The 24,542-nt window shown below is 44.2% G+C and overlaps 1 protein-coding gene across 2 annotated transcripts in view; it reads left to right on the forward strand.

The window, feature by feature from the left end:
• Positions 1-24,542, forward strand: part of CALN1 (calneuron 1) — a 446,046-nt gene that overhangs the window by 293,987 nt on the left and 127,517 nt on the right. For both annotated transcript variants that reach the window (XM_015568560.1, XM_015568561.1), the window contains one exon: positions 16,260-16,372. In XM_015568560.1, the coding sequence (XP_015424046.1) occupies positions 16,260-16,372 (113 nt within the window). The remainder of the gene's footprint in view (positions 1-16,259; positions 16,373-24,542) is intronic.

Raw genomic sequence — 24,542 nt, forward strand, 5'->3', positions numbered from 1 at the left:
CGGTCTCTGCGTGCTGATGTAGGACATGGAATAGTAGAAATAAGACCTACCTCCTAAGTGTGAGGTGAGTTAAGTGAGTTAGTTCATGTAATTCCAAGCACAATGCATGGAAGATAGAAAATGCTCAGTGAATGTCAGCTAGCCATCATGAATAACATTCCCCCCACCTGCTCTTTTGCTCTTTCTTTGAATTCCCGTTCTTCTCCGGTCAAGTCTCAGGGCTCTGGGCTCTGGGCTCTGGGTCCATCAGCCCAGGCTGCTGCCTCAGCCTCCACACTTACCAGCCTCCATTCCAGTGTGCCTGTGAATTTGTGTTTTTGGAAAGCAAGCTATTCCTTCTGAGTATCTTCGGCATATTGTTTCCGCGCTGAGAGCGCATATTCCTTTCCTGTATTTCCCCTCTAAGTTCTGGTCAGGCTCCATCCCGCAGGTGCCGTGGGTGGGAGCCGAGTGCTCCAAGGCTCGGTTTGGTCACTCCCTCTTGTCACTCACCCTGGAAATGAGCTGCCTTTCCTCCGCCCACTTCTGCTTTTCTGTCCAACTCCACCACCAGGTCAGGGCCTCTACCTAAGCCACAGGTAGAGGACACTGCCACAGGTTCCATCTTTTCTTTCTTGTTTAGTATTTTTTTTCAATTACAGTTTACCTTCAACATTATTTTGTATTGGTTTCAGGTGTACAGCACAGCAGTCAAACAATCACCTACCTCAAAGTGCCCTCCCCGTACCTCCAGCACCTACCCAGCATCCTACATAGTTATTACAGCAGTACTGACTACACTCCCCGTGCTGTACCCCACATCCCTGGTGACATTTTCTAACTACCAGTGTGTACTGCTTAATCCTTTCACTGCCTTCACCCAGTCCCCCAAGCCCCTCTGCTCTGGCATCTTGGCCCAGCAGGGGACAAGTGCTTGACCTCTGAGGGTGCAGGACGAAGCCCTCTCTTGGGGGCTGGGAGCCAGTAGCGGGGGATACCCTGGAGCAGGGAGACCCCAGCCCTCAGATCAGATTTTCTCCAGGTTGTGGGCACCCCCAACCTGCTCATGTGCACAGGTGAGGCCCTTTCCCCAGGTGAGGCAGGCTGGGTTTCTGCTGGCTGCAAGGTGCAGGCCCTCTGCGCCCTCCTCCCCTACTCTTGGGAGCCCCGCCTGGAGGGCCATGCCCACTGCCCAGGGGACTTGCCAGGAGGCTGGGAGGGACAGTGAGTTAGGAACACCTCCTGCTATCTGCTCAGAAGTCCCTTGGCTGTTCTGTTAAATTTTCTAAATGGTTATTGCTGCCACACAAGAAAACTATTGATTTTTAAATGCCCGTCTGTATTTAGCCACTATTGCTAAATTCCCAGAATTACAGCTGTGTCACTAGACAGACAATAACACTGCTTTAGGAATAGGGATCATCTTGTCTTCTCCACCCTCTTAGACTTATTTCTCACTTCTATTTCACATCACAATACTGGCCACCACATTGAGAACAATCTAATCTCTATATATAAAAGCCTAAGAGACCGAACAACTGGTCCACCAGTTGCTATGACATTCACTGACCACCAGAGGGCAGATGCTCAATGCAGGAGCTGCCCCCTGGTGGTCAATGTGCTCCCACTGCTCAGTTGACTGGGATGAGCAGGACCAGGATGAGCAGGAGCGGCTCCTCCCCCACTGCCTGCTGCTTCGCACACTACTACATCCCTCGGGGATGTTGGATGCCGGTTTCAGCTCGATTCCCCACAGGCCATGCCAAGGGACCCCACGGGTGCATGAATCCATGCACTGGGCCTCTAGTAGAGAATAAGAATGATAGTGAGCATCCTGGGGTCTTGCCTAGTGAGATCTGCTATTGTCTGGCCATAGATTGCTCTTAGTATCTTTCTTTGCCCAGTTAAAAAGCCCAGAAGGAACATTTTATTTTACTCAACTCCTTTGCAATATTCATAGACATCATCACTTTCGTAATTGTATCTATTGATTTGATTTGTCTTATTAATTGATTTTTCTAATATTAAATTGTGCCCAAGTCCTGGAATGATCTGAACTTGGCCGTGATAGCCTATGCTTTTACTGTATTTCAGTTGAGGTTTTCCAATTTAGGCTTTAGGATTTTTGTATTCTGTGAGGTCCTACAGTTGTTTTCTTTTTGTGTGTTTTGACATCAGAGTTATACTGACTTTTCTCTTTTTTCATCGTCCTGGTACATGTTGATGGAACAGTTTATATAACATGAGAAATATCTATTTCTCAAAACCATGAAAAATCTCACTTTATGATTTTTCTTTTTGAGAAGCTTTTCAGGTTTCCTTTTTTCAGTTTAAATTTTATTCCATTTCTTTTTTAAAAAAATTTAAGTACTGGCAAATTGTGTGGTTTTTTTTAATAAAAGCAATAGTTTTACAAAAAATTTAAAAAACATATTAGATTTCAGTTATATAAAGTATTTCATAATTTTGTTTCTTTATATTTGTTGCTACATCTTTTCTCAGCTGTAATTTTTTTCTTTTTAATACTCACTCAAGGATATGCTTTTTAATTGATATTTCAGAGAGAGGAAGGGAAAGCAAACATCGATCAGTTGTCTCCAGTATGTGCCCTGACCCAGAATAAAACCCGAGACCTTTTTGGTGTATAGGGGCGATGCTCCTACTAACTGAGCACTCAGCCAGGGCCTCAGTTGTAATTTTATTTGAGTCTTTCTAGATTCGATATATCAGTAATTTATATACTACACAGTTTTTTCAAAATTTCACTCATTTGTTTTTTAAAAAGAAATATATGTATATATATGAATACATATATATTTAAAATATATTTTTATTGATTTCAGAGAGAAAGGGAGAGGGAGAGAGAATAAACATCAATGATGAGAATCATTGACTAGTTGTCTCCTGCACACCTCCGACTGGGGATCAAGCCTGCAACGCGGGTACATGCCCTTGACCAGAATCGAACCCGGGACCCTTCTTTCTGCAGGTCAATGCTCCATCCACCAAGCCAAACCAGCCATGGCTTAAATATATATTTTTTATTTATTTCAGAGAGGAAGAGAGAGATAGAAACATCAATGATGAGAGGGAATCATTGATTGGCTGCCTTCTGCACGTTGGACTGAGCCTGCAACCCAGGCATGTGCCCTTGACCGGAATCGAACCTGGGACCCTTTGGTCCGCAGGCCAACGCTCTATCCACTGAACCAAACCAGCTAGGACTCGTTTCTTTTTAATACAGTGGTTACCATACTGTTTGTGTTTATCCCAATTAATTAATTATGCTCTTACCCCAATTTTATTATATCATCGCCCCTATATCTTTATATCTAAGTTCTGTTCTAAGTTTTTCTTTGAGTGTTTTCTTTCCTTTGTCCTGCAATTTTTAAAAATAATTAAATTATTTTTAATGCTTTGAATTTACCTCTGAGGACAGCTTTGATTAGTACCTACATATTTGAGATATGTATGTCCTCTTTGTTGTTTCCTTTAAAATTTATCTCAACTTTATATTCTTCATTGATCAGGAGATGTTTTGCAATTACAGAAAGGTTTAGGGATTTTTGCTAAAGTGCTTACTAATACTGGTAAGTCCTAGTTTCTTTGCGTATGAGTGGGAGAATGTGGCCTGCTAATTTCAGCTTTGGAGAATTAGTTGCATATAAACTTACATTTACAAATGTTGCATGGATATTTTGAGTGGAGTAGTCTTTGCCACAGCATGCAGTATATGGCTGATAATTTAGTCACTGCAGTTATAGTACTTAAATTATTATCTTGGGTTATGACATGGCTCCACTTCTAGTACCAATTAGTGTGGGTTTTTGTCCCCCCACACCCGTGATCAGCAAACTGTGGCTCACGAGCCACATACGGCTCTTTGGCCCCTTGAGTGTGGCTCTTCCACAAAATACCACGTGTGGGCGCACGAACAGTGCGATTGAAACTTCGTGGCCCATGCGCAGAAGTCGGTTTTCGGCCTGGGCGAGTCTATTTTGAAGAAGTACTGTTGATATTTGGCTCTGTTGACTAATGAGTTTGCCGACCACTGCCCCCCACCAAACAATTCTCCAACACCAGCTGGTGTCCTGTAATTCAACTCAGATTCCCAGGTTAAGGGCTCAGTCCCACAGACTGCCCCCACTTTATGTAATTGGACAATCAAGGGGTCCGGGCTGCCTGTCACTACTTGAGCCAATTAAGCAGAGACAGAGTTGAATCATATATGAGTGTTTATTCCAATAATGTTAGCATTGTGGGAGAGCATCAGGTCATCCACAAAATCTGCGCTGCACCCCACCATAAGCCAGCTGCTTATATTGGATAGTAGACCAAAGATTACACATGGAAGTAGGAATTACAGGCATGGGGAAGTAGGCATGGGATAATCATTACAAGTTACAAGTCATGCGGGCTGGGGGGTGGGGGGTTGTCACAGAGGGTGGGTGCCTTTAGGTGCCCAGGGACCAGATTATAGGCAATAGGGGCTGGGGATTGTAAAAGCGGGTGCCTCCAGGACTAGATTGTGTCAGCCATGAAGTTGTAAATCTTTCCATACTGATAGGCAGTTCTCGGGAAAGGAGGATGGACTGCCTTCCAGAGCATCAGGTCATCCACAAAATCTGCGCTGCACCCCACCATAAGCCAGCTGCTTATATTGGATAGTAGAACAAAGATTACACATGGAAGTAGGAATTACAGGCATGGGGAAGTAGGCATGGGATAATCATTACAAGTTACAAGTCATGTGGGCTGGGGGGTGGGGGGTTGTCACAGAGGGTGGGTGCCTTTAGGTGCCCAGGGACCAGATTATAGGCAATAGGGGCTGGGGATTGTAAAAGCGGGTGCCTCCAGGACTAGATTGTGTCAGCCATGAAGTTGTAAATCTTTCCATACTGATAGGCAGTTCTCGGGAAAGGAGGATGGACTGCATTCCAATGTTAGTTCCCATGTCCCAGGGTGTATAACTCTCAGCCAGGTGAAAATGTGCTTTCTGTAATCAGAACAGAATCATCATGGCTAACAGAGCAGGATTAATATTTCTTATAACTATATAGCTAGTCTCCAATATTATATTTCTGTCCCTAACTTTTTTTTAAAAAAAAATAGATTTTTATTGATTTCAGAGAGGAAGCATTTTTGTGGAGGCTTCATTATATGGGCATGATTGATTAAATCACTGGTCATTGGTAATTGATCCAAATTCCAGCTCCTTTCCCCTTCCTGGAGGTCAGGGGAAAGTTCTGATCCTCTAATCACATGGTTGGTTCCTCTGGCCACCAGAGGGGTCCTGAGCTGTATTAAAAAGTCACCTCATTAGCATAACAAAAGACACCTTTATTGCTCTCATCATTTAGGAAATTTCAAGGGCTCTAGGATCTCTGTGCCAGGAACTGGATGAATACATATTTTTTTTTATTATATGTCACAATGGCCTAATGGAAAGAGCAAATGTGGAATCAAGCTCACATAGTTCAAATGGGCATTTTGTTGCAATTAATGGCATAATCTTGGACAGGTGACCTAATATCTGAATCTCCTCTATGTCTTAGTAAAATGGGGACATCAATCTCTACCTTGCTGTTGTGAGAAGTAAATGAGGCCCTTTAAGTAAGATGCCTTAGCAGTGTGCCTGGCCTGCAGTTTGTCACAAGAAATGGCAGCGATGATTTATTATTACCTATTGGTTGGATATTGACTGGTAGTATATCAGAGTTATCTCTCTCGGCTCAGGAAAATGTCTTGTGATTGTGGTTTGAGTATTCTTGGATACTTGTATTTCCCTTCCTTGTAAAATTTGTGTCCAATTTCTGACTTCTATCTCTGTCATCTTCTGTTTGGCTATTGGTGGGGTGCTTTCTGTGTCCCCGCCTGTTGCTGGTAGGAGTGGGCTTCTTGGGGTGCCAGGGGAACAGGAATTCCCATGGGAGGATGAGGTATTGTGGAAAACTTTATTTCTGTGGAATCAAACTCCTGGGTTTCCAAGGTCCCATCTTTTTCTGTTCCAAAAATGTCCCATTTTGTCTTCAGCAGAGCTAGGATTAAAGCCATTGCCCGGAGTTTTCACTCCATATTTGCACAGTCTAGTCTAGCATCTGGCTAGGTTACCTTGTGTTCCCAGCTATAGTCTACTGGGTGTGGGGTCCACATGGTTATTGAGGAAGCACGGGCAAGTGCAAGGAAGCAGGAGTGAAGCAAGAGGAACGAGAGAGAGAGAGAAGATTTCTTTGGGAATTACATATTCCCAAGTGGGCTTGCATTGGGTCTGCCCTCCTAGCCAATGATCTTTGTTCCCAGGTTAGACTGACAGGCAGGCACCTTCCCTATGTCATCTGACTTCACTGCACATCTATCTTCCTCTTTTTTGGACCCCCTTCTCCCAGTGATTTGCAGGGAATGGACCAGTGGTTCCCTGGAGAGTGTGAAACTGCAGCTTCCTGGTGAAGCTGCCCAGATGGCTATGCTTACGATGTCTGGCCTTCCCTTTGCTTTCTTCCTATTATTAATATTAATAATTAGCTCGTTACAGTGGTAACACTTTCACCATTTTATTTCTGTTGTTATTTCGAGTAAGTTTGGGCTGTAGGTTATTTATATGATTGTTTCTGCTGCTACTGCTACTTACTTCTGCAACTGCTATTGCTTTCCCCCTCACATAATTGATGTTATATTTTCTAAATAGCACTTATGTTTGCCTACATAAAATGAATATACTAATCCAGTACTTTTAAGTAACATAAGAAGATTATACTAAGTAGAAGTATATAAGTAGAACGTTCATAATGTGCAGCTTTCAGCTTTTCTAATATGCATTGACTTCTCTTTTCTGCACCCTGCCCCTTCCTGTTATTTCTTTATCGTGTTATATGCATACATTGTTCTACCAATATTTTTTGGACCTTATAACACATCCCAAAAAGTAGAAATAGAAAGGATGAATACAAATAGATATGATGGAGCTTGTAATTGCATTCTGGCATTGCAATGAATGTTCTTGAGCATCCTTGACTTGTTCCCACCTGGGAGGCCACTATCAGAGACAATATCAACTTTTGCTTCTGTGGCACTTCCTCACTTCCTGTTTTACTCTGCAGTGGTCAATTGATACTTTCCATTCAAATGTAAAGTGTAAATAAAAGCATCTTTTCTATTTTGATTGTTCTGTATAACGTATGTAAAAACTATGTGTTTGGTGTTTAGCTCTCATGGAAAAATGGGCTCTTTAGAATGCTGGGTTGCTAGCCGTAAGCACACCACTCTGGGGTGTCTGGGCCTTAGTTCTGCTTTTACCAGTGAGGTGAGGATGGGGCAGATCAGGATCTAGGAGAGCTGGATGGATGTAAAATTCCATGAATAGACGTAGAAGAGGAAGAGACTGTGCTGGTCCTTTTGGAACAATGGCCAAGCAGAGTGTTAAATAGCTCAGGTCTAGGAACACCCTACTGTACCATTATTAGCTGCAGGACTGACATTAGGGACTCTGAACACTAAAAAGCTGTGCAGCTCCTGTTCTAGGTGACAGTGTTGATTTTGATAAATGTCGGTGGCCTTAGCTCAGTGACTCGAGAACTTGGAATGAGGGTGAAGATGTGTGTGGAAGAGAGTTCACACAGCAGGCTATCCTCAGAAAGGCCTGCTTGCAAGGTTAGTCCTTGGCTGGTGTCTGGGAAATTGGATTTGGGGAGGGTTTTCATCATTCCTAGAACTGATAAGAGTCGCTCATGATGCCTAAACTGTTTGGGCATACAACATGGTTCATACTAAGCACCTGCTTTCCTTCTGGAAGTCTTGAAGTTTAGTGCATGTCAGGCATAGTGTGCCCACACAACCAGCCCTAGTAAGTAGCTCTAAGGAGCTTTCCTGGTAGACAGGATTTCCCATATGTTACCGCGACTTATTGCTGGGGGAATTGAGCATGTCCTGTTGACTCCACTGGGAGAGGATTCTGGAAGCTTGTGCCTGGTTTCCTCCAGACTTAACTCTGTGCATCTTTCCTTTTGGTGATTGTGCTTTATATTCTTTCACATTAATAAATCATAGCCATGAGTAGGACCACATGCTGTCCTGGGAGTCCTCTTAGCAAACCATTGAACTTGGGGATGATCTTGAGATTTCTCCAATACGTATCCCATCTGAAAAGCTATAGTCAGTCCCCTTCGAACCAAGTTGTTGCTCCATCAAGACAGAGAGTAACAGTTTATCAAAATAACACTCTTATGTCTCAATTTTAGGCCATAAAGCACAGGATCAATACAATACAGTAAGTGCTAAGTTTCCCAAGAGTCCATTGTTCTTCTCTACTTTATGTGTTAGTCAGCTTGGGCTGCTATAACAAAATAACTCAGACTGGGTGGCCTAAACAACAGAATTTTATTTCTCTCGGTTCTAGGAGCTAGACTTAAGACCAAAGTCCAAGCGAGCCTGGTGCCTGGTGGGAGCCTGCTTCCTGGCTCGCAGACACCACTCTCACTGTGTCCTCACATGGCCTTTCTCTGTGCTTGTACTCCTGCTGTCTCTTCCTCTTCTTGTAAGGATATTGCTCCCATTTAACCTAATTACCTCCTGAAAGGCTGTATCTCCTAATACAGCCACATTGGGGGTGTTGAGACTTCCACCTATGCATCTGGGGAGACGGGGAGACACAGTTTTGCTCCTAACACTTTATGAGATGTTGAAGTTAAAGCATTAGGCAAAACGGTTTCATAGGAGGGAACTGGTGGTGGGTTTTGGGTTTTCCCTAAACTCCTTGCAGTGGGAGCGGGTGTTTCTCATTCAGTTTGAGCTAAAAGTATTTCCAAAGAGCCGCTCATAGAGAGTGACCTGTGTTTGATGGAGTTTAAAGTATTTAGGGGCGAACCTCCCCAGGCCTGTGTTGGAGCTGGAGCTGCTGCCTGCTTTGGGTAGCCAAGTAGAGAAGACCAGGGCTGCCTTGGAAAGAGCTACCTTTCAGTGACACATGGAGCAAAGCAGGAGCCAGTTTGGAGTTTAGGATGGCCTAGACCAGTGGTCAGCAAACTCATTAGTCAACAGAGCCAAATATCAACAGTACAACGATTGAAATTTCTTTTGAGAGCCAAATTTTTTAAACTTAAACTGTATAGGTAGGTACATTGTTATTAACTTAATTAGGATACTCCTAAGGCTTAGGAAGAGCTATACTTAAAGGGCCAAATAGCCATATGTGGCTCACGAGCCACAGTTTGCCGACCATGGATAGACTCTGCCGGGGAGGGGAACCTTTTTCTGCCAAGGGCCGTTTGGATATTTATAACATCATTTGCAGGCCGTACAAAATTATCAACTTAAAAATTAGCCTGCTATATTTGCTCAAACATTTAGTTAACTCACCAATATGATTTCACAGGCCTTATATGGCCCGTGGGCTGCTGGTTCCCCACCCCAGACCTAGCGGGTTGATGGCACCCAGTGAAGGGAGATATCACCAGAAGCCCAGGGGCCCAGGGAGGGGGGTTAATAAGCATCCAACGTAGTGGAGGTATAGCTGACTTCGAGAAACCGCAGCCTCCTTCTGAGCCTCTCCCACCCCAGGTGTGGCCAGAAACCACAGCCGGAGAATGGAGAGAGAGGTGGGCCAAGGAAAGCATGAAGAAACTGATCTCTTCTTCCCGGTCCAGGTCACTAGCCTGGATCTGGTCCAAGTCAAAGGAAGGAAGATGCTTCCAATTAAAGGAGGTCTAGAGTTACGTTCTTAGTAGACTGGACTGGATTTTTTGTTCTTTAAGAGTCAATAACAAAGCTATGGGACCAGCCAGTGCTTCATCCAGAGCCAGAGAGAGCATAAGGCAGGGTGGCTTGGACAGGGAGTGTGAGGAAGCTTTTCCTGCCTGCACCCTGTGGAGCCTAGAACATCCAAGAAAAGAGCTGTGCGGATGCTAAAGTCTGAATTCATTGTGTAATTTTAAAAATTATCTATTTTTGAACAGGTAATATGTGACAAGTTTCAAGAATAAAAAAGTATAAAAAGATATTTGGTGAGAAGACTCGTTCTTCTACCCTACATGCCCAGACTTACCCATGAATAAACCATGAACTATTATTAATTTTTGGAGGGTGGTGGGGATACACTTCCAGATACTTTTATGAAAAGATTTACTCAAGAATATATATATATTTTTTTCCCCCTTGATCTTTTAAAATTAAATTGTAGCACGCTATAATACAGTTGTGTACCTTGCTTTTGTTTACCTGAGATTCTCTCTTGGAGATCTTAGAGATCTTTCCATAGGTCATGAAGACTTTTGGATCCATATTTTTAGCTGTTAGTTACTTCCCGTCCTCCCATTCTGCCAGCTCCTTAAAGCCAGCATTTCCCAAATATGTGCTCCTCCTGACTTCCCCTTTGTTCCTACTTAACTCTTCCCAACTTCTCCTTTGTTTCTAATTAGCTCCATGGACCATCCACTATCCCAGACTAAACCTCAGAGTCACCATTGCCTCTTCCCCTTTTCTGTTGTTCCAGTCAGTTGCCAAGTGTTATAGTTCCCTGGATCCACACCACCCCCCTCCCTCCTCCACCTGGGCCTTCCTCTCCTTTGACTAACCCAACACCACTTCCTGGGCCAGCGCTGCCCTCCCATCCAGCCTGTGCACCATGACCTGGCTGATCTTTGGTCGGCAACACAGATGCTCTGATTCCCACTTTCCACTGATTCTAGATCCATGACACACAGAGGCTCATCTTGTCCTCCTCTCTTCCCACACGAACTCTCAATCCAGCACAAAGAGAGGGCAGTCACTGCTCCCAACCATCCTCCATCCTTCCTGGTGCCCCTGCTCTGCCCAGGCTGCTCCCTTTGAGTTTGTTATTTCCTGCTCCTCTCCTCCTTAAAGGCTCATTGCCAAACCACTGAGAATTTCCTAATTGGCGTATTTGCTCCCCACTTCGTCCTGCCTTAGCACAATGCTGTTAGGCCAATCATGGCACCCACCTGGTTCTGTCCGGTAACAGATTCCAAGCACCTGGAGGGTAAGCCTGTGCCTTATTTATCTCCTCTTGCCCACAGTCCATGGCCCACTGACCTGCTGCTTTGCACGCGTGATTTGAATGGAGTCTCCGACATTTTTTTCTACCTCTTCACTGACTGTGCCCTTGTTGTCCTTCAGAGCTCATTTTTCTTTTCTTCCTTTTTTTTTTTGCAGTGATTTTTGTTATTATTTTAGCTCTCTGTGCAAGTTTCAGCTGGTTGGTTTTAATGAATGTTGCACAGTCCTGGCCCTCCTGCAGCTTCCTGCCCCAGTTCAAGTTCATTACTTTGACTTACATAGCAGCTAGACCTTAGCAGGTTAGCTTCCTTCACTCCCTGCTAAGTGGCTCATGATATTAGAAGGCTTGAGGAGGGAGAAGGAAGCGGGAGGGGTGGATTCCATTCTCTAATTCTGCAGTTACTTGCATGTTCAAAATTGGTCAAAAATTTAACCCAATGAAATTTTGCAGCCACGTTCTGTGAAAGGTGGTGGGTCTGAGAAGATGCCCATCCTTTCCTTGGGAGCATGCCAATCCAGATTCCCTGCCAGGCCTCCCTCATTAGACCAATGCTTTCAGGCGGAAGAGGTTTCAGACGCCTGGAAGGTTGTATGAGAGAGACCAGTGTCCGCTAAGAATCGACCATTGAAGGAGAATTACTGAGACGGCGACAGCAGGCAAAATAGAAATTTGGGGAACTAATAAATGGCTTTCAGGCAATGATCTTTTGCATTAGAACCCTTAATGGCCATCTCTCCCAATCTCCCACTAAATTCCTTCCTAAATGCCCAGATAGGAAACCATGTTAGACTCTCACACTTTGAAAAGAGATATGAACCTATGCCAGGACTTATGCTGGGATCCTTGGTGCAGAAGCCGGGACAGTACAACGTGGAGGTTAATATCAGGGTTCCAAGCTGATAAGTGCTACATGGCCTTGATCTTGTTGCTTTTAACCTCTTTTGCCTAAGTTGTCTCATGGGTAAATGTGGAAGGGCAGAACCTGTTCCAAGTGTTGGGATAAAACCAAGCAAGATAATGAAATGTAAAGCCCTGAACTCAGTGCCTGTAAAATACGTATCTCCTCTTTCTTTTATTATTAGTCTTTTAAATGATTAAGAAAGACCTCTAGAGGTTGACCTGAGACACACCAACTAGATCAGAGAGAGCAATGTAGATTTCACTTTGCCTATAGTTACCTGCCAGGAAATGCTGGGGAAGGGGGAAAGAGGGCTCCAGACAGTCCCATGCATGACCCAGCCTCCTGAGATGCAGCAAAAGCACAAACAGACTGCTGGGTTTGGAATCCCAGCTCTGCTTGCTGCATGAGCTTCAGCAGGCTACTGAACCTCTCGGTGCCTCAGTTTTCTCATCTGTAAAATGGGCTGTTGAAGGACTTAAATGAACTAGTGTAAAGAAATTTCTTTACACAGTGCCCAGCACATTGTGAATGAGGGCTCAGTAAATAGATATTTTGATCATTATCCGGCTTCCCAGACCTTACCTCGGCCTGGGAATGGTTTTCCTACAAGGGACTTAGTGAAAAACCTCTCTCTGAGATTCCATTTGTCTCAGTTCTCCTGAGATGATGGAGTGAGGGAATGGGGCTGTGGGGCTGGTATTCTGGGACCAGGATTGATAGCTTATAGGGCGTTTCCAGTTCTGTTTGTTAAAACTGCAAACTGCTGAAGAGAGCTTTTCCTCACAGGAAATCTGAATAGAACCTTGTGCTGTCAAATTGTGCCGTAGCAAGAGGAGCCCTCACTTATGGAAGGTCTGCAGAAAATGTGCTGTGTACACGCATCCTCAGGAGTCAGGCTGAGGAAGTCCTGAGAGAGATGCAGAGAGATAGGGACCCACCCTGATTATTTCTCCTGCAGGAATCTCCCTTTGCTCCATGATAGTTAACAAGGAGCGGTAGAATCATATTTCCACCAACAAAATAATCTGATGTTCCAGATGTCCTCTGCTAAGTAGCTGGAAGCAAATCCTCCGTGAACTAGACCTCTTCTCCCAGTAGCAGAAAGTCTGCACCAAGCCACCTGTTCTGCACTGCAGTTGGCACTGCCCACAGGATCCTGAGCGCCTCACCCCCAGCGCTTCCCCTCTGGCCAAGGATTGAGTCATAAAAGAGCAGTTAGCCAGCGCCAGGAAAGTTTTGAAGCATTGTGTCTGCTTGTCAGCTTTGGGTTTGGTGTTCTCAGCCAAGGGCGCCCTCTGTGAGCATTCCTTGGTGATTTGACCAGAGTTCCATGTGGGCCCTTGAAATGCACCAATTGCATGCTGCTTTACTCCCATCGCCTGGGGGGAGGTTTTGGAGAGGTGGGTGGCCTCCTACCTGGAAGGTGGACTGTTCAAAGACAATCCCATTTTCCTGGCAATGAGAAACCGGTGTTTTGCCACGTCCTATGGACCACTCCCCTACAAGGCTCCCAATTGAGAGACAGCAGTGCCCATTACACCGTGGGCAGGAGCTTGAGTGACCAAGCCTGGTAGTTCAGGTGCCATGATTCGTGCTCTTGAAATGCTAAGCCTTTATGAACCGTCGGACCTCGTCATGGGTGATAGAGAGTTGGGATCATGTTGGCCCACTGCTAATGGGAGGGAGGGCCCGGGGAAGGACAACCATAATACTCGAGACATCTTCTAGTGCAGTGTTTCTCAACCTTCTTTTTTAAATAGCCACCCCACCCCCAGGAGCCTTAGGACATTTATTTCCATAGTTGCCCTACCCCCATGAAATTGTAATAGAAAGATATACTGTCTATCTGTTTATGCACTGTGGTCCCAGAAGGGCTATAAACCATTATAATATCTAAGATCTTTTTTTGTCCTCTAAGAATCACTCTTCACTTTATTGAAGGAGATAGTGTCTTGGTCAGTATGTAAGATACTTCCCTTGTTTTCTTTATTATTATTATTATTATTAAAAAGTAAAGTTATTATGTTAAAAAGAACCGACATGTACAGCACCTTAAATACTGCCAGTCAATATCCAATATTCAGATAAGTGTACTGGGAATGCAGAAGAGAGCCTGGCTCTTCTCTGGACCTCTGCCAGGCTTGAGCAGTATCCTTTTTACAAGTATTCTCTACTTTGAAAGGCAAGATGTTAACACATTGTTGCTTGCATTAGCTTTCTTATGGTGATCAATGAGGGTGAAATTTTAGATCCCTTTATCTTAGTGAAGGTTGAGAGATAAATCAGTTTCCTCTCAATAGCCCACTGACTGCCCCACCTCATTTGGTGGCTAAGTCTCTTCTTTCCCATTGACTTCTCATGCCTCCTTTATCTTCTAGAAAGTTTTATCTGAATGATTGACATCTTGATGATGACATCTGCTTGGATTTTTGAAATAGGTTTTGAATGAAGGTTCTTTAAAGGCAATTGCATGCCCTAACTGGTTTGGCTCAGTGGATAGAGCGCCGGCCTGCGGACTGAAGGGTCCCAGGTTCGATTCCGGTCAAGGACATGTACCTTGGTTGCGGACACATCCTCAGTGGGAGGTGTGCAGGAGGCAGCTGATCGATGTTTCTCTCTCATCAATGTTTCTAACTCTCTATCCCGCTCCCTTCCTCTCTGTAAAAAAATCAATAAAATATATTTTTAAAGGCAATTGCATTCTGGGGGTGGATCAATGTCTGCGCTTTGGCAAATTTGTGTGCAGACACCATCTTCATAGTTGGTAGCCAAGATGTGGTGAGCTCTTGGTGGAGACTCTCTCTTGGACAATACTTTCAAGGTATCATCCAAGCCTCAGTGACTCATTAGGAAAGCCACATTGATGGGTCATTGAGGCTTGGGCAAGACCTTGAAGGTCAGCTTTTGTCTGCCTTGGCTCAGGTTTACCTTTTTGTCAATAGCAGCTCAGGCTTGAAAGATCCAATGGATGCTGAACTGAGCAACAGAAAATCAAGCAAGAGACAGCATCTGTTCATTCCACAAGCACATACTGAGGGCCCACCACGGTGTTGAATGTACAAAAAAGTTCCAGCATAGGTCCCTGACTTTGCAGGGCTCACAGTCCAGGTAGGAGATAGGCATGCAAATCAGTGACTGAGATACAGGTGATAAGTTCTGTAAAGGATGCACATTAAGTTAGTAGGAGAGACGGAAAAGAGTTGGTCTAACTCCGTCAAGTGAGTTGAGGAAGGGTCAGGAAGAAAATGAAAAGAAATTATGATATTTAAGCTCCATCTTAGAGCACTTATGGCAGCGGTTCTCAACCTGTGGGTCGCCAACCTGTGGGTCGAGACCCCTTTGGGGGTCAAATGACCCTTTCACAGGGGTCGCCTAAGACCATCAGAAAACACATATATAATTACATATTGTTTTTGTGATTAATCACTATGCTTTAATTATGTTCAATTTGTAACAATGAAAATACATCCTGCATATCAGATGTTTACATTATGATTCATAACAGTAGCAAAATTACAGTTATGAAGTAGCAACAAAAATAATTTTATGGTTGGAGGTCACCACAACATGAGGAACTGTATTAAAGGGTTGCGGCATTAGGAAGGTTGAGAACCACTGACTTATGGTGTTCATCGGGTAAACCAGTGGGGGAAAGCATCCCAGATGTACAGAGGCCTGAAGCTCTGAAAGAGCAGGGCATTTTGTGCAGAGGTGGGGAGAAAAAGGTGACAGAAGGGGTAATGGGACTTGAATGCTACCCTGAGTTGGTTTCCTTATTTTCAGAGATGAATTGATTTATAAAGCATGATCAGACGCGTTTAAGGGAAGTAAACTTGGAATTGTTTGGAGGAAAGTGAGGAGTTGAGAGTGTGAGGTCAGAAAGCAATTCTAATAACATTATAATTATAACTAGGAATTTTAATCCTTGGAATCACTTTCCCACCATAGTCTTTGGAAAGGGATATGCAATTGGATTAACAAGAAAAATAAAACAGCCGCAGGTATCTAAGAGGTGAATTCAATAAAACGTGATGACTAAATGTATTTGTGAGTGACAAAGATGAAGGAAGAGATATGAATGAAGCTGAAATATTTATCATGTATAGTTGGGCAATTTGAGGTGCTGGTTGAACATTTAGATAGAAATACTGACAAGTAATTAGGGATATGTGGTATTGGATGTCCTAATAATAACCAATAATTTCTTGTGTTTCTTTTGGTATTTGAAGAATGTTGCACAACTTTCAGTAATGCCACTAGTTATTTATTGAGGTCATGCTAAGGAGGAAAATATGAAGATGTTTATTTCATGGGGCATAGTAAGTCAATTTCAACTACTTTTCCATTTATATTTATATCTTCTTCTTCCAGGGGATGGCCAGGTGGATTTTGATGAATTCATGACAATTCTTGGCCCGAAACTGGTGTCTTCAGAAGGCCGTGATGGTTTTCTTGGAAACACAATAGATAGCATATTCTGGCAGGTGAGTAAGAATTTTCTTAAAGATTTACTTTCACAGTAAACATGTATCTGAGACAAATTTATGACTCTGTGTTCTTGAGCTGTTTAGCACATGAAGATCTCTACCAGGCTGGACTGACATGCATTCCTTATAGTCTAAACTGAGGTACATACTAGGTCCTCTGAACAAAGGCTCATTTAAGGCTGGGAGGAGTGAAATATCTCCCTATTTTTTTCTTATATCAAAAAGAGTTGTACATTTTGGAGAAATGAGATTTCTCTACTTCTGATTCACAAAAGTCTTTACTGGGGCATTTAAAAAGGACATATCAGTATTATCTGAGCCCAGTTCTGTCCCTGGTCCAGGAGACCCTTGCTGAGAGGATGTCATGGTTCTCTTGTGTGTTGGGATCCTATCAACACTCTTGTCCTTAATAGAATAGAATGATTTTACCTAAGAGTTGTGTTCAGTGCTTCTCAATTTGCTCCTATTTCTGTCTTGTAAAATCTCTTAGGAAATTCCAGATATCTACCTTTGAATTACTAATGAGCTTTGAATCATTAATCTTATAATGTGATTATTATTTCAAGATTATTTTATTTGGGGAATGGACTATCAATGATTATATTAAAAATATTTTGACAAGTTAAATCGATTTATTGATTAGACATGTAAAACACCATTCAAACACAGCCTGGTTTCTTTAATTTTTTGACCGGTTTTTTTCCTTCATACCAAAGATATTTCTGTAACCTAGATAAGGATTGTAGTTGACATGTATTTTTTTTTTTATCTGATTCTATTACCTGTCTTGCATATAACAAGTAGTAAGAACATGTGGTGTCCCCTGTAATCTAACAGTCACTGTGGATTTTACAAAAACTTGTTTAAGACACAGTCTTGGCTATTGAATAATTTGATTGGGGAAGCACAGTTAAGAAAGAGGAAGTAGCCCAGCTGGTGTGGCTCAGTAGTTAAGTGTTGACCCAATGCCCGAGAGGTCGTTGGTTTGATTCCCAGTCTGGGCACTTGCCTGGGTTGTGGGCACCATCCTCAGTGGGGGCCATGCAGGAGGCCAGTGAGTCGATGTTCCTTTCTCATCGATGTTTCTCTCTCTCTTCATATCTCTCTAAAAATCAATGAAAACATATTTTTTTAAAAGAAAGAGAAAAAAAGTTATTAATTGGTGTTATGATTACTAGACTGTAATCTCCCAGAAGCCCGGAACTTCACTGTTGTTGCCCGACTGGCACTTGGCACACAGCAGGCCCTCATTAAGAATTGCCTTTGAATTGGAGGAATAGAAGTTCAAGAAAGGAGGCAAATGTGGTGTTGAGGGGTCAGATGAGGCTTAAGGAAATGGGGCTGATTGTTTCAAACTTTGAAATATGAAGGGGATGAAGGGAGCAAAGAAAGAAAAGAGAACATTTCAGGCCTGTCAGGATGAGAGTTTGCAAAGGGTGGAGGCTCTGAGCATAGTCCATCATTGAGCATAACAAAGGTACAGTTTACAGGGAAAGACCTCAGGACCACTGGCAGGATGGATTTGGGTCCTGAGGAAAGAAGATCTGAGACGACTCCAAGTTCCCAGCTGGCTTTTATTGCCAGAAATAAGATCATGGAGAAAAGGAGTCTTTGCGGAATTCGAAATTGGACATGTTGAGTGTAAGGTGAGGCTCAGATAACCAAGAGGAGGAAAGTTTACGCACAGCTAAAATCAGGGATGGATCACAGGCAGGAGACCAGGGCTGGAAACCTGGGATTCACCAGAGCTGGTGGCAGAGCTCAGCAGGGGAAGATGCACGGATGAAGATGAGCAGACACACAGGGCCAGTTCTTGGAGAATCCAGGGCCAGGGACAGTGACATGGGGCCTCTGATATCCACTCGGCTCAGACACGCCGGGAGAACACTGTCTCCCCAAACTGTGGTCACGATCAGCCATGACTCTTTTTAGAGAAGGACCTCCATGACCCTACTCACCTCATGATGAGAATATTTCCCACGTAACCCTTCAGATATGACTCCATACTTGGGAGGACAGACAGGTAGAGTTCTCTGACAGAAATAAAAAGAAGCACACAGGAGGCTGAGCAATAGTTTCCCACCTGGCTATCTTTCAACCCATGCGGGTCCACTCTGAGTGACTATCGGGAGTTCTCTCCCTGGTGCCCCTGCTTCTCCGCTCTCCGCTATTCCCCTGTTTTCTACCTTTAGCCTCTGCCTTCAGGGCCCACTCTAGCCAAGGAGAATGCTGCAAGGCTTTCCCAGCTCTAAGCCTTCTTCTTGGCCCCCAGCCTGGAGGGGAAGGACCTGCAGGTGTTTAGTGCCTCACATCTTTCGGGTATTTCATAGCAGAACTTCTGTACAGTGAGGAAATGTTTCTCTTACAGTAGCTTGATGGCCTCTACCATAACTTGGATGGGCTATTTATTATGTTCACAAAACCTCTGTGCTTTTATCTCATCAAAGACTCGCCTCACCTGTGGTGGTAAATGGGATGGGGAAATGAGAGAAAAGGAGAAATCCCATTCTGAAATGTTTAAACAAATTTGGGAATGCACGCATTTGTGGCTGTGGCTTTCCTCCCCTGCTCTTGCTCACTCAGCTCAGAATTATATGACCAGCAAAGTAGAACAGACCCATCAATCAATTCTCAGTAGTCAGCTGTGTTCTCCCCGCCCCCGCCATCTGTCCATTCAGAGACGGAGTGAGAAATAGTACTTAAAACATCCAAAGCATCTGGTTCTTCCTGGAAAAAAAGTTCATATTTTCAGCGCTTGAGTGATTTGGTGATTTTTCAGGTTAAAAAGAAAGTCGTGTGTGTGCATGTGTGTATATGCATATGTACATGTCTGTGTTTGCGTGGCACAGTGGTTGAGGAAGGTATGGACGAAGAGAAGCAGAAAGGCAGGTTACTGCACTGGATACCCGTTTATCTCAGGAGATACCAATATCCTGAAAGAAGAAGACCATCCATTTGAGACACGCTGACAAGGCTTCCCACCAGGGACAAAGTCAGTTTCCTGCATTAATAGACTTAATGGGACACCTGGCAGGGTGCATTAATGATGCATTTGCTGCATAATACATTACACCAAAAGCTAGTGACATAAAACGACACTAAATACTATCTCACACGGTTTGTGTGGGTCAGGAATTTGAAAGCAGCTCATTTGGGTGGTTCTGGCTCAGGGTCTCTCATGAGGTTGCAATCAAGATGCTGGCCGGGGCTGTGATCATCTGAGGGTTTGACTGGGCTGGAGGATGTGCTTTAGGCTCCTTCATGCTAATGGCATGGTGATGCAGGCTATTGGCAGGAGAATTCAAATCCTTGCCACAAGGATGCCTCCTCAGTGCTGCTTGAGTGTCCTTGTGACATGGCAGCTGGCTTCCCGCAAGACAAGTGATCCGAGAGAGGATAAAGCAGAAGCTATGATGTCTTTGTATGACCTAGCCTTAAAAGTCAAACTCCATGATTTCTGCAAAATTCTTTTGGTTGCACAGGTCATCCCCAGTCAGGGTGGGAGAGGACAAACTCTGAGGCAAGGATCATTGGGGCCCTGCTGGAGGCTGGCTGCCACCGGGTAAAGACTCTGTCACTGGGCTTTAGCTTCTGATCCAACATTGCTGCCATAGACTCCCGTTTCCCCCAGACTTTGGTTTCTTCCTGCTTTAGAAGAGACCTGTGACCAGGGCTGTTTCCTGTATTCTGAGAAGTGATCCTACCAGGCACTGGGCTCATTTTGCTAATCCAGTCTGTTTCCAGTGCTCCCTCCTTGTTGGATTTCTAGCCTACAGTGCCAAGGGAAAAATGAAATAGGATTCTGCAAAAGCAGCTATTTGTCAGTTGGTGCTAGTCCCAAAAGCGTGAGCCCCTGGCTCTTTGCAGGAAATTAAATGTAATTGGCTACTAAAGCAGCCTCGTCCCTAAGGAAGATAGTCTGAGGGCCACGCCTCAGAGGTTCTCCCCATCCTCCCAGGGTGTGCCACCCTTGGCGTGTGGGTCTCACAGATCTCTGGGCAACCAGTTTGGAATCTAAATGTCCTGAGCCCCCACTGGCCACCTGCAAGCTGGTGGTTAGCATCATAGCTGGTTTACCCCGCAGCTGTGTGCAATGTCCAAGACACTGTAAGCCACCCTAACATTAAAGTGTGTGGGACACCCATCCCCACATTTGGTCCAGAGCCTGATTGTCACACTGGCTTCTCCAATAGCAGACCTGCTCCGCATTCTTTCCAGCTGCCCACTCCTCCCCATCTGGTGGGATAATACACAGAAGACATAGCGTATTTGATTCTTCATTCATCACCTTTCTGTCTGCTTTCTGTAATTGCAGTGATGTATTGGATGTACTGGGGAGGGAATGTGAAATTGTGTTGGGAGTCAGCCTTAGGACTTGATATCTGTGGATGGTGGAGAGCAGGGAATGGGAGGGGGGAGTAAAAGGAGCTGGGACTCGGGATGGGGGAGTGGCTTTCATGCTCAGTGCTTCAGGTTGATTGTCACTGCTGAGAAGTGGGGTCCTCAGAGTCACTGTGGCTCCACCATTCATTCTCACTGTACACCGTGAGTCCACTTGTACCCAACAGTGAGAGTCTTTAGTACAGTAGATGCCCCAAGTGGCGGAGGAGAGCTCTTCTGTGGCATCACAAGGTTTACCCGAGTCACCACAACAGCCCTTACAGGGTCTCCTCTTTAACCTTCACGCCCACAACACTGTTCTGCACCCAGTGTGCCGACAGCACACGATGAGTAGGAGAATGACAAGGATGAGAAAGATCGTGGGAAATCAGACAGCTCTGCCAATCCAGGGTCCAGCCGACACTCTGTTAAACTCTTCTCCCTCTCAAGGAAGAGAAACGAGTCCACACTTAGCGAGGGGAGCTGAGCTATCGCTGTGTCTTCCTGTGGGTGCTGGAAGGAGTGAGTAAAACCCCCGGGGCCCCAGTGACTCTGGAAATCATCCAATGGGTGCGCTAGCACTGGGCTCCTTCGCTCACATTTTTATCTTCTCCACAGTCAAACATCATTCATTACTGGTAAAACTTCGCTGCTTTAGCCAAAACCGGTTTGGCTCAGTGGATAGAGCGTCGGCCTGCGGACTGAAGGGTCCCAGGTTAGATTCCGGTCAAGGGCATGTACCTTGGTTGCGGGTACATCCCCAGTAGGAGATGTGCGGGAGGCAGCTGATCGATGTTTCTCTCTCATCGATGTTTCTAAGTCTCTATCTCTCTCCCTTCCTCTCTGTAAAAAATCAATAAAAATATATTAAAAAAAAAATAAAAAAAACTTCGCTGCTTTAGAGTTTTTCTTTTAAGAAATGAAACACATTAATAATTACACAAATGGACCTGCTGACTGGATGGCGCTGGGTGTATGGGACTGCGTCCGGGACTGGAGGTCAGGAAACAAGGAGCTCATGCTGGCTCCTTGGTCTTTGTGTGCGCGCTGGAGAGTGTTGCCTAAATGTCCTGAGCCTCTCAGCTGGCCACATGCAAGCTGGTTGTTAGCATAGCTGGTTTACCCCGCAGCTGTGTGCAACGTCCAAGGCACTGTAAGTTACTTCAACATAAAAGTGTGTGGGACACCCACCCCCAGGTTTGGTCCAGACCAGAGCTTGCTTGTCACACTGACTTCTCCAACAGCAGACCGGCACAGGATCCTTTCCAGCTGCCCACTCCTCCCGCTCTGGTGGGATAATACACAGCAGGTGTAGTGACATACCCAGAGCTGCTCCCAGGCTTGCCCTCTGTCCCTCCACCCAGCATTCTTGCTGTGGTCTCATGCCTTCCCTGGCTTTCCATTTCTGCTATGGTTCTCGACTTTTGATTTCTGTCCCATCGGGACATGCAGGTGCTGCTCCCCAGGCCATGGCTGAGATGGGCGAGGAGCTGGACTTAAAATTCTTGTCTCCTGGTCAGTTGAGAGCACTTGATGTTCCATGTTCATGATGTATGAGAGAGACACTATACGAAGCAACAGTGTAATCCATATCTGTTTTGCATAAAAGGACTGGAGAGAACTATATCAGAACATTAGCAGTGATTTTTCATGTGTGGTAGGATGTTGAGTGATCATATCTCTCCGTATTTCCCAAAATCCTGACAGGGGGCATGCGTTACTTCTATAATCAGAAAAAGAAAAATGCAGTCCCCAGCTAGGCAGGTATCTATGAAATATCTATAATTTTTTCATCTGTAACACCGGAGATTACCTGTCCGATGAGATCGGCTGTTGATAAAACTTGCAGGGAAAGCAAATTTTTAAAAAAGGACCGAAGGAATCATGTTTATCTCTTTGAGGCATTTATTTGTTGCTTGGGACCAAGACATAGAAAATACCACCTTTAATTTTTCTAAGGATAACTCACATTCCAGGAGGCAGCCTCTCCTCACAGCAGATCTGGCACCAACCGGATTGTTCTCCCCTCAATATTTTGCCAACGTGCCACTCTATCAGAGTTTTCGATCCGGAGCTGCTGCTCCTCACTTCTTAATCATCTAATGGAACCTAAACAGCTGTTAGCAGAGATGCCCATCACGAGGCCTGTTTGACTGACAGCCAGTGCTTGAATCCACAGAGCATTTAGTGCATTTGAAATATGGGGGGTGGGAAGCAGTAGTGTCGGCAGCGGGTCTCCACGTGTGGTTCCTGAACCAGCAGCAGCATTACCCGGGACTCGTTAGAAATACAAATGCCAGCCCACCCCGAAACACTGAATGGGAAACTCCAGAGGTGGGCCCCGCAGTGTGGGGGCCCCTGAGCCCTCCAGGTGGCCCATTCGCGCCCAGGTGTGAGAGCCACTGAGGTTCCAGTGACCTGTCATGGGAGGTGGGCATCCAGGCAGGCTCACTGCTCTGACTCAGACCTTGGTAATTTGTTTCTTTTTTACAATTTTACCCATATTTATGAGTGCAGTTGGTCTCTAGTCTATGTAACGCTACAGGCATACCTTGGAGATATTGCAGGTTCTATTCCAGAGCATCGTAATAAAGCTAGAGTGAGCATCACAATAAAGGCAACTGTAATTTTGTTGCTGGTGGAGAGTCTTGAGTTCAGTTTGTAAAAAGCTCAACATCTGTCCTGGCCAGTGTGGCTCAGTTGGTTGGAGCATCGTCCACTGCACCGAAGTGTTGCAGGTTCATTCCCGATTAGGGCACATAGCTAGATTGTGGTTTCAATCCCTGGCCAGGGAGCATACAAGAGGGTCCCTTCCTCTCTCCCTAAAATCAACAAAAACATATCCTTGCATAAGGATTAAAAAAAAACACCCTACAAAGTCTGTGACATGCAATAAAGCAAAGCACAATAAAATGAGGAGAAGTGCCTGTATGAATTTTAACTGTTTCTAAAAGGGCGGAAATTACATGTCAATAAGTAATTTTCTAATTTGGAAATGTCTCTCTAAGCATTAAAGTAATGGAAGAACTCATAAATAAAAGCCATTAAACAAATAAATTAAAAGACTGTTTCAAAACTAACCAACAGGAAAAATATGGCCATTGATAGACTGAAGCATATGTGAGGAGCATTTCTGAAGCAACATGGAAACCTCTTAACATGACAACAGAGAAATGGGATAAGGAACAGCATTCGACTAATGCATCTTTCAGTAAACATGTTAAAGCAGTTGAACCTCACTGGAAAGCTAAGAAATGTCAATTAAAGTAGTAATTGGATAATGTTTTCCTGCTATCAGATTAGAAAAGAATAAGACATGATAATACTCAGCGCTGTCAAGAGTGAGATAAAATGTGCAAACTGGTAGAAATGTACATTGTAAAACTTTTTGGAAAGCTACCTGGAGATACTTTGCCCTAACTTTTCAAAAGTTTCAACTCGATAATTAAAAATAATTCTATGTTCAGGACTTTATGATTTAGAATTAGTCAGAGAGATGGAAAATACAGTTACAAAGATGGAATATTGTACAATCATTCGAAGTACCATTTCCCCTTTGCAGTCTGTAGAGATTGACTTTCCAGCATAATTACATTGCTGTTCTATATCCATTCTATTTCCATTTATATTCACAGAGAGACAAAAACTGGAGAAAATGTAATAATGCTGACAATACTAATTACTATTGGTTGGCATAAAGGTGAATGTAATTTTTTCTTAATCCTTCTTTTTTATTTTCTGGAATTTCTACAATGAGGCCAGATGATCTCCTTTGTTGCTATTCAGT

Source organism: Myotis davidii, unplaced genomic scaffold, assembly GCF_000327345.1.
Source record: "Myotis davidii unplaced genomic scaffold, ASM32734v1 scaffold424, whole genome shotgun sequence".
NCBI lineage: Eukaryota > Metazoa > Chordata > Mammalia > Chiroptera > Vespertilionidae > Myotis > Myotis davidii.